The sequence below is a fragment of the Festucalex cinctus genome, chromosome 3 (assembly GCF_051991245.1).
Source record: "Festucalex cinctus isolate MCC-2025b chromosome 3, RoL_Fcin_1.0, whole genome shotgun sequence".
NCBI classification, from domain to species: Eukaryota; Metazoa; Chordata; class Actinopteri; order Syngnathiformes; family Syngnathidae; genus Festucalex; species Festucalex cinctus.
Window position 1 is genome coordinate 29,355,772 of NC_135413.1, and position 14,708 is coordinate 29,370,479.

General features: G+C 38.8%; 2 protein-coding genes across 2 annotated transcripts; both read right to left on the reverse strand.

Annotated features, from left to right (window-relative positions):
- Positions 1-3,114: 3,114 nt before the first annotated feature.
- cdkn1bb (cyclin dependent kinase inhibitor 1Bb) lies at positions 3,115-7,017 on the reverse strand. The gene is made up of 3 exons (XM_077517425.1): positions 6,176-7,017; positions 5,953-6,076; positions 3,115-4,650 (listed from the first exon to the last, which is right to left on the reverse strand). The coding sequence occupies exons 1-2, from the start codon at positions 6,609-6,611 to the stop codon at positions 5,961-5,963; spliced, it is 552 nt and encodes a 183-aa protein (XP_077373551.1). The 5' UTR covers positions 6,612-7,017; the 3' UTR covers positions 3,115-4,650; positions 5,953-5,960.
- Positions 7,018-8,076: 1,059 nt separating this feature from the next.
- Positions 8,077-14,549, reverse strand: yars2 (tyrosyl-tRNA synthetase 2, mitochondrial). The gene is made up of 5 exons (XM_077517426.1): positions 13,545-14,549; positions 12,153-12,320; positions 11,914-12,069; positions 8,939-9,109; positions 8,077-8,747 (listed from the first exon to the last, which is right to left on the reverse strand). Exons 1-5 carry the CDS (start codon positions 14,369-14,371, stop codon positions 8,588-8,590), a joined length of 1,482 nt encoding a protein of 493 aa, XP_077373552.1. The 5' UTR covers positions 14,372-14,549; the 3' UTR covers positions 8,077-8,587.
- Between the last annotated feature and the right edge of the window lie 159 nt (positions 14,550-14,708).

Sequence of the window (14,708 nt, forward strand, 5' to 3'; positions counted from 1 at the left end):
GAATTAACTCCTTTTGTGCGCTATAGAAGACATTCAGAGCTGTGTAGAGGTGGGGCTTTGCTACCTTCGATTGCATCATAAAAGAAAATGGCTTCCCTAGGTGCAAGCACTTTTTAGGGAAGAGGAAAAGTAAGTGTATAACACTTTTTACAGAACAAATTTAGGCTTTAAATGTTGTTAGTATGTTTTCCATAAGACTCTTAAGAACACATTGTTTGAATTATTTTAACTGTATTTGAGCCTAACATTTAAGTTTAAAAAAATGTCCTCTGTAGTGGACACATAATAGCTTAAAAAACGTTTTTTTTTTTTTTGTGTTTTTTTTTTTTTTGCAGTATTCCAGTTACTTCAAAAAGATTGGGAAATATCAAAATAAACATGATTGGACAATATTTTTTTCCTGGTAGTCAGGAGGATCGAGAATTTTGTGCTCGTTATACCAATTTAGATTTTGTGATTACAGATTAAAATGAGTATTTTGTGTGCACTTTATGCCTAATTAATCACCAGAAATTATTTTTATTATTTTTAAATAAGTTGAAACAATTTTTGTACAATAGTGCAATCTTCTTCAGTGGATTTCACACAATATCAGACATGACATCACAGGTTGGCTGACACACATACATGAACACACGCACACTTGCAGTCAGTTAGTCAACCAGCACGCCAACGAGTCAAGCAGTCAGTCTGAGGTTGGCGTGAGTGGGGGTGTACACGCACCTCCTCCCCCACCGCCACCACCACCATCACCTTTGTCTGCACAGAGAAGGCCCAGACACAACAGTGGCCGGCCCCTGGCCCCTCACAATGGCCCTCCATACAAAGGCCCACACAGTGGGACAATGGGGCCCCGGCCGGCTCAGGGTTGGGGGGGGAGGATGGCCTCAGCTGAGGTTACCCACCTGCACACTTCAGGATTGTGGACCCCCGAACCCGTGGCGTGCGTGCGCACACGGCTGCAGGTGACTTCCTGTGGTTCGCTCACAGGAAGTGGGGAGGCAACACAAGACACAGGTGGAGTGTTTTACTTAAAAAAAAAATTAAAATATTGTAATAAAGGGCATATTTGTCTGTAGATTTACTCATGTAAATGGTGTCAATCATTCAACTTGTCTGTACACTGGTGCAAACACGGAAAGGTCATCTGAGGTCAACGTGTGCATGGTCATAGGCATGGCTTAGCTTGCCATCAGGCAAGGCAGGCAATTGCTTGGGGCCCCTTATTTAGCCAGCAGGGGCCCCCAGAGAGCCAACAGATTTGACGTAAACCGCATATCCTTCACATTAGCAGTGCAGCAATGACAATTGACAAATTGACAAATTCCCTGAGTCAGGTGTTCAAAAAAACAGAAAAAACAGAAAAAACATGTATAGTAATGTAGATTATTTTGTATTATTTTTTTTATTTTTTGGCAAATGATCATGAACCTAAAACATTTATTAAAAATAATAATTAAAAAAAGGTGTGGTTTTTTTAAGCAACAATGTATAGTAAGAAGTTTTAAAAAAATCTCTATCATAAAACTTTAATGAAAAAAAACAAAAAACAATAGTAAGACTTTTTTTTTTTTTTTTTATAAAAAATGACCTTGTATAGTAAGGCTTTAAAAAAAACAACTAGTAAGACTTTTTTTTTTTAAATAAAAAATGACCATGTATAGTAAGATGTTTTTTAAACAATGTATAAAAAGGCTTAAAAAAAACAACAAATAGTAAGACTTTTTTTTTTTTAATAAAAAATGACCATGTATAGTAAGACTTTTTTTTTTTTTTAATAAAAAATGACCATGTATAGTAAGATGTTTTTTAAACGACAATGTATAGAAAGGCTTAAAAAACAACAACAAATAGTAAGACTTTTTTTTTTAAATAAAAAATGACCATGTTTAGTAAGATGTTTTTTAAACGACAATGTATAGTAAGGCTTTAAAAAAAAAAAAAAAAAAAAAAAAAACAATAGCAAGACTTTTTTTTTTTTAAGTAAAAAATGACCATGTATAGCAAGGCTTAAAAAAAAAAAAATAGTAAGACTTTTTTTTTATTTTTTTTATTTTTAAGTAAAAAATAACCATGTATAGTAAGGTTTTAAAAAAAAAAAATAGTAAGACTTTTTTTTTTTAAATAAAAAATGACCATATATAGTAAGATGTTTTTTAAACGACAATGTTATAGTAAGGCTTTAAAAAAAAACAAAAAAAAACAATAGTAAGACTTTTTTTTTTTTTTTATAAAAAATGACCATGTATAGCAAGGCTTAAAAAAAAAAAAACAATAGTAAGACTTTTTTTTTTTTTTTAAATAAAAAATGACCATGTATAGTAAGGCTTAAAAAAAAAACAACTCGTAAGACTTTTTTTTTTTTTTAAATAAAAAATGACCATGTATAGTAAGACTTTTTTTTTTTTCTAAATAAAAAAATGACCATGTATAGTAAGATGTTTTTTAAACGACCATGTAGTAATGCTTAAAAAAAAACAAATAGTAAGACTTTTTTTTTTAATTAAAAATCGACCATGTATAGTAAGGCTTAAAAAAAAAAATAGTAAGACTTTTTTTTTTTTTTAAACAAAAAATGACCATGTATAGTAAGACTTTTTTTTAAAATAAAAAATGACCATGTATAGTAAGGCTAAAAAAAGAACTAGTAAGACATTTTTTTGTTTTTTTAAATTAAAAAAATGACCATGTATAGTAAGATGTTTTTTAAACGACAATGTATAGTAAGGCTTTAAAAAAAAAAAAAAAAATAGTAAGACTTTTTTTTTTTTTTTTTTTTATAAAAAATGACCATGTATAGTAAGATGTTTTTTAAACGACAATGTATAGTAAGGCTTTAAAAAAAAAAAAAAACTAGTAAGACTTTTTTTTTTTTTAAATAAAGAAAACGACTCTGTCTTGGGCTCATAAATTTCCCTGTTGCTGTGACGAGGCTCCAGAGGTGGCCTGATCGCTGTCTGCCTTTTGATTGGATGAAGCGCCTGTCAATCATCTGCATGCTCATAGGTTTACACTGGGAGGGAAATCACCTGCCAAGTACACTACTTCCAGTTGTTTTCCTCATCATAGTCAAACTGACATCACCATAAAACAAAAAAAGAAGCCACAAGCGTATTTAGACTCAATTTTAACTTTTTTAATTGATTGCAACACATTTTATAAACACACATTACAAAAAAAAACAATGCACATCAAATATTTTATTAGGCTCAGTTTGCAACCTTGTTGATAAGAAGAAAAAAAAAACTACCACAAATATGCTTTTAAAAATAATAGAATTATAATAATAAAGTAAATGCCACTTTGGATAACCGTGAATCAAAAAAATAAAAATAAAATTATATTCTACATTTGTTTAAAAAAAAAAAAAAAAAAAGCTTGACATAAATAAGTTAGTATAATTTCTCAGTGTTTTTTTTTGTTTTTAGATTTTTTACAAAATAATGTACAAATTAAATATTTACACACACACAAAAAAATACACAGGCAATAGTGACTGCATTTCTGAGACGAGCTGCTGTTCCTCCGTCTGGTCCAGTTTAATACTGGGTTCAAAAAAAAAAAAAAAAAAAAAGCTTTTAGATGCCAACATGAACATCCTCAGCAGGCCAAACACAAACAAACATAGAAATGCGGATTTCGTTCAAAGTGATCACAAAGTCAAACTATGTGAAGTCAAAAGAAGCACTTGGCGGCCATCAGTTTGGTCTTGTAAGAACATTCAAACCGGGATTCATTAAGGCAGGTAACTTGACGAAGAGGAGGAGTTTACCACGTGACCTACGACCTTCCGCACCATTTATTTTTATTTTTTTTCCTTCTAAAAGTACCTCACAACTCCATCACACCGTTCAAATAAAGGCTGAGGTGTGCAAGGGGACACAAGAGGAAATCAATCAGATTCTGAGAAACTTAAAAAAATAAAAATAAAAATCCTCCATCACAAGTATTAGGGCCATTTAAATAAGAACTTTGCAATCCTGTGAATGGAACATAAAATAGTCGCTACATTTGTACCGTTCTTCACTGACAAGTTTGGAAGCGTGAAGACACACTGTCGAGAAACTGAGCTATAAAAACGTTTACAATTTTTTTTTTTTTTTTTTTTTTTTAAACTGTGTCAAACTCAAAATTGTCTTTCAGTAAATAAAACAGCATTTTGGAAATCAAACTACACTGCAATTCTTCAAGTCAAATCAAAATTCACACCTTGTCATATATATATATATATATATATATATATATATATATATATATATATATATATGAAGGATTTCTTTTCAAATCACAATGTATGTGCTACATATGAAATTATAATTTATATACACACAGGTAGTACAAAAAGGAGCAAAATGAACAGAAACCAAACCTAATTGCACACTGCTACATCGACTGCTTTACAGAGGCAGTAACTTTACACAAAATAACATTTTTTTCTTTTGAGTGCCACTTGTTTTTTTTGTTTTTTAGTGTTTGTCTTGATCAGTGCTTCAACAGCGTCCTCGAGGAGAGCTGATATGTTTCTCATGACGTGTGTACTTCCTCTTCTTCCAAAACAAGGGAAAACAAACAAACAAAAGAAGAAGTTGACAAACGTTGGAGGGTCTCCACCCCCAACGTATGCCGAGGAAATGCATTTGCATTTCAGCTCTGTGAGAGAGGGAAAAAAAAAAAAGACAAGGGGGTATTCAGATGAGATTTTTGTACATACGTTAATTCCAGCAGTATTATCATAACAGCAATGAATATTTCAAGTACTACTAAGGTGTTAGAACTAAAATGTAAGTTTAAATGTTCTCCTCGAGTCTACAAGATTGTGATTTTAACCAGGCACGCTAAAACTACAAAAATAATTAAATAAAAATACAAAAATTCTAAAAAAATAAAAATAAAAAAAAATAAATGCACATCTAATGACATGAGGGAGAATTGCAACATGCATCCTCAACGCTATTTTATTTTTAGTGAATTAAATAAGAACAACTCACGAAAGTGGGGTGAGTATAGGCTTATAGTTTTGAATTATTATTGTTAAAGCATTATTATATTATTAAAGCAAAGGTTTCAAGTTCAACACGATGCGCCCTGCAATGAACTAGCGCCTAAAAAAAAAAAAAAAAAAAAAAAAGCACTATTAAACGCAGTATAAATGAAAATAAGAGCAAATTATACACATGCAAAATCTGCACGCTGAAACCTAATTTTTAAAAACGGTGTTAAAAGTTCTCCAACAGTTACATAACATGCAAAACTCGGAGGCTGCAGGGTTCAGAGTATCTTGTCTTAGTAGAACGTGCAAAGAGCATGCGTCATAAATCGTAAAAAAAATAAAATAAAATACGAAGATTAACTTTACAAAAAAAAGTAACAACAAAAAAAGAAAGAACGAAAACGTGCTAGTTTGACGTTTAGCACCGACAGGGGCGTAGACAGATGTGCGCGCAGAACCCCCACCCCCCCTTTCCCCCGCGCGTGCACGCGCATGAGGGCAGTGGCTGCTGACGTGTTACTACTACTACGACTACTACTACTACTACGCTCTTCGTCGCGCACGCGAGTTGTTTACAACTTTACCAACCAGGTGCAAGAAAAAAAAAAAAAAACGTGCGCGCGCCCGTCGCACGCGCAAACACGCCTGTGCGTGCGCGTACACGTACGTAGCCTTGCCAAAAACACCACTACTACGACTAGTACTTGCATAATAGTAAGATTTCAACATTCAAATAATATGTAGGCGACACAGAATTTTGCTTTTATATTTTTGAAATATTCTTTTGTAACCGCTGCAACACCTGAATTTCACCTGTAGAAATCTATAAAGGGCATCTTGGTAGGAAGTTTTGTTTGCACGTTCACAATAAACTACACTTTTACTATCTAACAATGGGGGAGACGACACGTCATTTTGTCACACTTGCCGTGGGGTGCATTTAAACCAAAACGAACCCTCACCGTTCGTCTCACGTTTGCCTTCCCGGGCTTCCGCTGCTTTTTCTGGGCGTGTGTTCGGCGGAGCGGCTCCGGTTCGGATACTCAGCCGGGCTGCTGTGCGATCTCTTGTTTTGTGTTGAGGGCTCTGAGAAAAGCATTTAAAAAAATAAAGTGTCAAAAATAAAAAAAAATAAAAAATGGGAGGACACAAAATGTAGAGTAGTCCGGTTGGGGGTTTAAGTACCGTGACAGGCAGGTCTCTTCCTCAACACGGTGCACTGCTCCGGGCACGACGTCGGCCCACCGGCTCGCTCCTCTGCCGGCTCCCCGACGACAACACAGCGGTGGTTCCCGTTTACATCCACACGGTTATCCCCCGAGGACCTTCGCTCCAGCCGCGGCGAGCGCGTGTAGAAGTCCGGCACGTCGCGACAGTCCACCAGCTCCCAGCGCAGCCCGGCGTCGTTATCCAGCGGGCTGTGCGAGGCGAAATCGAAGCTCCACTTGGCGGAGGCGGCCTCCTGCAACTCCCGCAAGTGTCCCTTTAAATCCCGCCGGAGTTCGTCGTGGTCCACCGAGCCGAAGAGGATCCGGCAGGCCGACGGCTTCGGGTGCTCCGACAAGCGCGGCTCGCTCCGCTCCAACGTCGGGCTGCCGTTGGAAAGTCGAACATCGGACATTTTTTATTTTTATTTTTATTTATTTTTTACGTTTTAATCCCCCACCCCCCTCCACCACCGAGAAAGACACACGAAAACAGCCGGGATCGTCCACTTTCTTCGGGGTCAAAAACAACAACTCTCTGCTGGGTAAGATCCAAAAAAATAATTAAAAGGCGACGTAGGGTGAAGAAGGGGAGGAAAAGCCGTTCACGCCATTCAAACGTTAATCGCGATAACTCGGCGTCGCCTCCGTCAACTCGCAGCAGTTCCTTGGCACTTTAAATCCGCTGGAGGGAAAAAAAAGAAAAGAAAAAAGAAAACAAGCCAGAGAATGAAACTGCACGTAGGACCTTCCCCGACCCAATATGGCGATTGAGTAGACGCACTTGGAGTATGAGAGCTTGACTGCAGGGTAGAGAGGGAGGGGCGGGGACAACAACAATGATTGACACGCAGGCGCTGTTTAAATATAAAGGCAAACCCTCATTGGTCCACAGCTTTTTAAGACCGCCCACTTTTCTTAAGGTGGCCCAGGCAAGATGGGTGGGAGGGACCGAACGGCCTACTTGTTTGTTTTGCTGAATGTGACATTTGAAGGGAAAAAAAAAAAAAAAGTAGTTAACATGTGACGAAATAAAGAACTTACAATTGACATCAGCATTGGCGAGGACAGGCTACTTGTCGTCGATCGAGTGGCAGACTGCAGTCGTAAAGCGATTTGCTATTTTTTGACACGCGATAAGTCAAAACATATCTTGCACTGCGTAACTTGTTTTAATCCACCTTAAAAAAATGACAAGTCAAATGTATAAGCCCAATGTCCAGGATGATGGCCACATACCTTCACACATTATTTACAATGTACCACCATTGTGATCATCGTCACAAAATAATCCTAAAAGTACCTTTTTAAAAATGATAGTAAGCCTCCGTGACATTGTGCACACTTTGATGATGAACACTGTTGCATAATGCACAAATTAGACATAAAACGTACATGAAAAATGTTGGAAAACAGTTCTACTGTAAAAGATTTCATTGCAAATGTACTCATGAAAGACAAGTGAACTGCACATACATGTACTGTTCTGGATGAAAAACAACTTGAAGTCACTGTAACGTGCACGTTACACACTTTTACAATCGCTCCTCTATGACATCGTAGAGATGTTGATATTTTCTTGAGCTCGGTTCAGGAATTATTGTCCATTTTCTTCAAGAACCCCCAAAAATAAATAAGCAGAAAAAAAAACTAGTACAGCTAAACTTGAAATTATTTTTGTTCACAAATATTTTAAGGCATCTAAAAATAAATACATTTAGTTTAATTAAATAGCAATGCAAGCCCACCCCCCACAAAATGCCATTTTCTTCAGGATGAGCTCGTCTCATCATGTGAGAGCCTGCTGTGTTAAGGACAATGCCGCCCCCTGCTGTTCATCTCTCAAACACTTCTAGTGGCAGTTTAAGGAGCAGGCGAAAGGTAATAAAACCATTTTTATTATCATATTTAAAGATATACATTATTTCTGTACAATATTTATAGGTAATAAAAAAAGAAGTCACGTCTACACAAGTAGGGATGTAACGATAACGTCGATATCGCACTATTAAAATTGTACAATATCGTCTTCGAGTCCATATTAAAAGCAGCACATCTCTTCAAAAGGCCAGGTTGTATTCCACTCGTGCAGTTCTAGCACCCTCTGGTGGTTAATTTGCAACATCTCGGTCAAAAACAAAACAAAACAAAACAAAACACATTACTCTTCGCTTCAGCCTAATACAGCATTGTGAACTACATAGACCATGATACTTTGCGCCACCGAGCACGCCACAATGACATGCTATTTCTTTGTCACTGTATTATGAGGCTGTTTGTTTGTTTTTTGTAATATCACCAACCTCACCACAATATCGTGACAATTACCGTAATGCGAGGTTCACAATCGCGACGTTTATCCTATCGTGACGTCCCTCGCCCGCACACCCTTTCACAGACTGAGCCATTTGATAATATGGTAGTTTCTCTTGCCCACTCGGAGCAGCGTGAGTCCGTTTGCCAGGATGTGGATCTTGGGGATCAGCACCTGCTCCGGGTTGTCCGTCCGCTGGTGGTTGAGCCACACCGCTCCCTCCGAAACCATCCGATACCTGTCCAAAATGAAAAGCGAATTCCTACGCTACTTGTTACTGTTAATACGCTTGGAACGGTGACTTTGAAGGTTTCAAACGAGTTCTTTGTTATCCGTCTGTGGATGCTCAAGTGCAAATGCTGCTTTCTCACACATTTGTTGGGCTTAACTGTTTCTCTTTTGTTGTATTAAGTAAGCAGGTGCACGTACCCTTTGGGGCCCTCGGGGATGGCGCTGACCCTGCGGCAGGCGTCGACGACGGTGGTCCCCGGCTCCAGCAGCAGCTCGTGGAAGGGAGCCTCCCGGAAAAGCTCCTGCAGCTCCAAGTCGCTCATCTCCTCCAGCGCCCGCGTGCTGCTGTGGTACAGCGTGTTGGTGCATCTGCACAAAAACAACTTTTTTTTGTTGTTGCAACTTTTACAAGAACAAGCATCGATCACCGGTAGGTCAAAATGAGCGATTTGGATGAATAAAGCATGAATATTTGCTCATGTGGTATCTGATGCGTTATAATAATTTGGCATCCAAAGTTATAAAAATACCGCGTTCCCTCGTTTATCGCGGGTGTTACGTTCCGAAATCTACCCGTGATAATGGACCCATTAATTATACACGTTTTTGTCGTTTTGGAATGATTTTCACTTTATTATAAATGCTTTTTCATTCGTAACATATGTCCCTTTTTTCATTTACATTCATTTTTTCCATTAAAAGTATGTTGTTTTGATTTGTTTTTTATTTATTACAGTATACAATAGTACGTTTTTTCCATGTATTGTTTTTTTTCGTTTTGGTATGATTTTTTTAGTTTATTCTAAATGTTTTTTTTAATTCATCATTATTTTTTTTTAATTTCGTCATTTTTTTCATTAAAATTATGTTTTTAATGTACTTGTTATATAGCACAGTATATATATTTTTATTTATTATATGTTTTTTTTTGTTTTGGTATGATTTTTAGTTTATTATGAATGCTTTTTCATGTATCTTTTTTTTTTTTTTTAATTTACAGTAATTTTTCCCATTAAAATTACATGTTTTTAATTTACTTGTTATACAGCACAGTATATATATATATTAGGGGTGTCACGATTCGCCAACTCCACGATTCGATTTAAATTTCGATTTTGGGGTCACGATTCGATTTTTTTTTCGATTTTTTTTTTTTTTTTTTTTCCGCTCCCCCACTTTATAACACAGAGGCATATGCTTCTGTAGGCTAAGGCTAGTCTATGATCATTGGTTCTATTCATTGTACAGTAAATCTTATTTCAAAAGATCGGCTACATATAGGTGATGCAATTTCCATATTATTTTTGTGTAAATTTATGTAATATATGATAATTGACATTAGGCAGGAATGATCAAATTCAAAGAATTTATTTACAATATAAAGTTAACCGTCTTGTTCTTACTGAAGTGTAAAATAAAAAATAAAAAAACAAAAACAAAAAGTCACAGTGGGTGCCTGCCATCTATTGACTGTTTTTGGTTACAACAGTGTGCTGTGCGTTCCTCTTAAAATAATGTGCAATGTGCAACAACAACAAAAAATATATTGTATCCAAAGTCATGGAACAAATACAGCCTGAACAAACTATATCCCAACATTTACAGTTGCTGGGCATACTGTAGCGTGGTTCAAGTACACTAATTAAATGTTTGAATCCAGCGTTTTCCAAGGCTGCAGGTCTGCTGCTATAAATAGACCTATGGATCTGGCGTTTCGCGCGAGCTGAAGTGTGTGGAAGTTTCACTGTAAATGAGGATGAAATAGTTGGTTGGACCGTTGTTTTCCCACTTCTAGTTGAATTTGATAAATCTAAATCTTTGTGATGCCTGCGTAAATGTCCCGTCATGTTTGTCGTGTTTCCCGTTGTTGCGGCTGTCGGCTCGGGCCCGCCGCCGGCTCCGCTCCCCTAGTATGTATGTGTGTGTTTGTGTCGGCTGGTGCCCGTATAATGGTACTTCAGTTTGAATGCGCCAGCGCGACACTCTGATTGGAGGACTGTGCCAGCGCGACACTCCGATTGGACGACTGTGCCAGCGCGACGCTATTGTGTATCCGTGTATTATACCCCTATTGGTTATTGTTGTTTCTCCTCCGTTCTGTCAGTTCTGTCAAATGCGGTTATTATTTGTTCACCTTCCACTTTCACTCCCTTGTCAAACCCCTGCCTGAAATTTCAATTAAAACTACTCAGATGTTAAAGTCGACCCGTGTTTATCTACTCTATATTTTCTGTTATTGTGTTACTTCCCTTCCCCTTGACGAGCCGGGCGTAACACCGTGGCCGAGTACAGTACGCGCACATAGCATATCTTGCAACTGTGGTCTTTTTATCGACAACGTGAACGTTGTCGACATAACTCACCGGGAACGCAAAATGTTTCCAAACTGGTGACGAGAGAAGCGGGAGCGGCTTGAAGCACCATTGCTGTGTCTGTCCGCGCTTGCCATCATGACTGCAGGAGAAGTCAGCTAACAAGTGCCGTTAGCTAGTAGCTGAATGGCTGCGTCTCATTTGCTTTCCTGGGAGGCGGCGGTGGCGGCGGGCGCGGGGGGGGGGGGCATCGAATCGCGTGTCCTCTCTTCTATTTCGATGCTCGAAATCGTGACGTAATTTCGATCGATTTCGATAAAAAATCGAAATCGTGACACCCTTAATATATATATTTTTTTATTTATTATGTTTTGTTTTTTCATTTTGGTATGACTTTTAGTTTATTATGAATGCTTTTTCATGTATTTTTTTTTTTAATTTACAGTAATTTTTCCCATTAAAATTACATGTTTTTAATTTACTTGTTATACAGCACAGTGTATATATATATTTTTTTATTTATTATGTTTTGTTTTTTCATTTTGGTATGACTTTTAGTTTATTATGAATGCTTTTTCATGTATTTTTTTTTTAATTTACAGTAATTTTTCCCATTAAAATTACATGTTTTTAATTTACTTGTTATACAGCACAGTGTATATATATATTTTTTTATTTATTATGTTTTGTTTTTTCATTTTGGTATGACTTAGTTTATTGTGAATGCTTTTTCAAAAAAAAGAAAAAAGAAAAAAAATAAGAAAAAAAAGCACACTGTAAAAAATCCGCAAAACAACGAGGCCGCAATAAACGAGGGAACACTGTACTAAAGAAAAAACATGAAGACAATCGGATTGGCACCTTTTGGCACTCTCGAGGCCGTCCTTCCCGTGTACCAACTTTGTCACCTCCGCTGCCAGTCGTTTATGCGCCAGCCGTTTGCCAGGATCCGCTCTCTGCTGCTCCATCAGGCTCTCCACCTCGGCCAGCGGCAGGAAGGTGAACAGCCTCAGGTGCCTTGAAGGCGATACACACCAGTCGGAAACGCGCAACTTGGGAGGTTTTTTTGGGGGGGGATTTTGCGGGAGCTTCAAACGCACCTTTCCACGCTGGCGTCAGCCTGCCGGAGGAAGAACTGGTAGAGCTCGAAGGGAGACGTCCGGTCGCGGCTGAGCCACACGGCGTTCCCCGCCGTCTTGCCCAGCTTGTCCCCCGTCGAGCTGGTGACCAGCGGGAGCGTGAGGCCGTACACTTCCTCGCCGCTCGCTCTGGAGGGGGAAGCCAGCGAGAGGTTTTCACGTTTACGCTGTCGGGGAGGAAATCTCACATCTCCAAAATCACCACTTCTTTCATGAAAGACGACAGATTGCCGTTGAGAGAGACGAGTGGAAGTAGCGATCGGCGAGGACAGATACCACGGAACGTATCGGGCCTTAGTTGAAGGTATTTGGTGCTTGCAACGTCCTCCTGGCTGTTTTTGTTCAACCACATATTCTGATTAGGACTTCACTTTCATTTTATTGATTCAAATTTTATTTTTATTATATATTCTATACAAAAATACGCATTTTATGAACAAATAGAAAAAAAATTATAGAAAATTGGCATTCATTTTGTGCATTTTTTTTTCAATTTTATGCTGTATTGGATCTTTCAAATTGTCAGTTTTTTTTCTTTAATTTTTATGTATCAAAAGTATCATAGGTATCGATACTTGTTATAAGTGACGACTGAAGCGTTGAGTAATATTGGTCTGGAAAAAAAAAAATTTAACATATGTAATTTTAAATTAAAAGCATACTTGACTCATGTATCCATAAAATCACGTTGTCACTTGCTGTCGACTGAAAACGACATCACAGGTACTCTGGAAACAAGTAACGACCAATCATGGCTCAGGGCTTGGTCATGTGACATTAGCAAACTGAGACATGATTGGTCATGAGCACGCGTGATGTCATCTTCAGTCGACAGTAAACGGTAAAATGTGTTTATTAAAGCGATACTTGACTCACTGAGCCATTTTCAGCAGTAAAAAGTTAATTTTATTCCAGAATGAATGTGATAACTTCATTACTTTTCAATCATGTACAATTAACACCTTTAAAAACTAATTTTCCACTTGCCGTCGACCGAAGATGACATCACCTGTGCTGAGGACGCGGGTAATGACCAATCATGGCTCATTTTGCTGATCAAACCCAGAAAACAGGCGAGTCATGATCGGTCCTTACCTACTTCCTCAGCGCAGGTGACGTCAATTCAGTCGACAGCAAGTGGAAAAAATACTTTTTAAAGGTATTAACTGTACATGAAAAATAATGAAGTTATCAAATTAATTCTGGACAAAATATTAACTTTTTTACTGCTGAAAATGGCTCAATGAGTCAAGTATCCCGTTAATCAAATAATCTGTGTGCCGTTTAATTTAAGAGTAGGCTAATGTTGTCAAATGAGTTTAAAATAATATTCAAATTTTTTTGCGATAGTACTTGTGAATGAAGTCGTGGCCGGACATGATGTTGCCCAGCTGGTCGGTGCCCCCCAGTTGGATCTTGCAGCCGTAGACTTGGTTCAGATGGTAGAAGTCGTAGGCCTGGAACGCCTGGTAGGTGAACTCGGTCAGGCTCATTCCCTCCGAGCTCCGCAGCCTGGACTGGACGCTGTGGCGGCTCAGCATGGTCCCCATTCGAAAGTGTCTCCCGGCCTCCGACAGGAACCCGACCACGTTCCAGTCTTTGTACCAGCTCAGATTGTTCAGCACCGTCACCGTCCCCAGCGTCTTGGAGGCGTCGTGGAAGTGCAGCTCGTGGTTGGCGACGATCCGATGGATGCTGTCGCGGATGCGGCGGGTGTTCGCCTCCACGACGTCCGCCGACAGCCGCTCCCGCTCGCTCGTTTTCCCGCTCGGGTCGCCGATTTGCGCCGTGGCCCCGCCGAGGACGGCGACCGCATGGTGGCCGGCGCTTCGGAAGTGCAGCAGGCCGATGAGGGCGAGCAGGTTGCCGACGTGGAGGCTGTCGGCCGTGGGGTCAAAGCCGCAGTACACCGTCTGAGCGGCGGACTGCAACAGGCGGGGGAGTCGGTCGTGCGCCGCGTCATCCGGGAAAGATTCTTTGACAATTCCGCGTTTATTTAGACCGTGTAGCAGTCCGTTACACACGGAAGCAGAACGGTGAAATTTGCACTTTAGTGCAGATCTTGTAGTTTGTAGAACACAAGACCTGTGTCGTAAAACATAGCGGCAAACTCGGGCTATGAACGCCGCCATGTTGACCACGAGACCGGAAGAAGGAGGAGGAGTCATGGTTGTGACCATAGAGACAATGAGATGGTGTTGGCTAGAGAGCGCCCTCTAGTGCAGCGGGGACGCAACTGCCCAAACCTCATCGTATAAGACTATACTGTCACGCTTCCTACTGAAATACTCTCCAACACACATAAAACTGATCAATTATTTGCCCACACATTCCCGAAACACCTACACAACTTAAAATGCAAAACTAAACATAAAGAATTACTCCTTGTGTATAACCAAATCACATTAACTTTTGTGTTAAAAAAGTCAGCTAGCTTAAAGCCAACAAATGAAAAACACCTTGGCTGGGCTAACAAAGCTAGCATCCGAACTCTGTCTATTTAAAGAACGTATATTT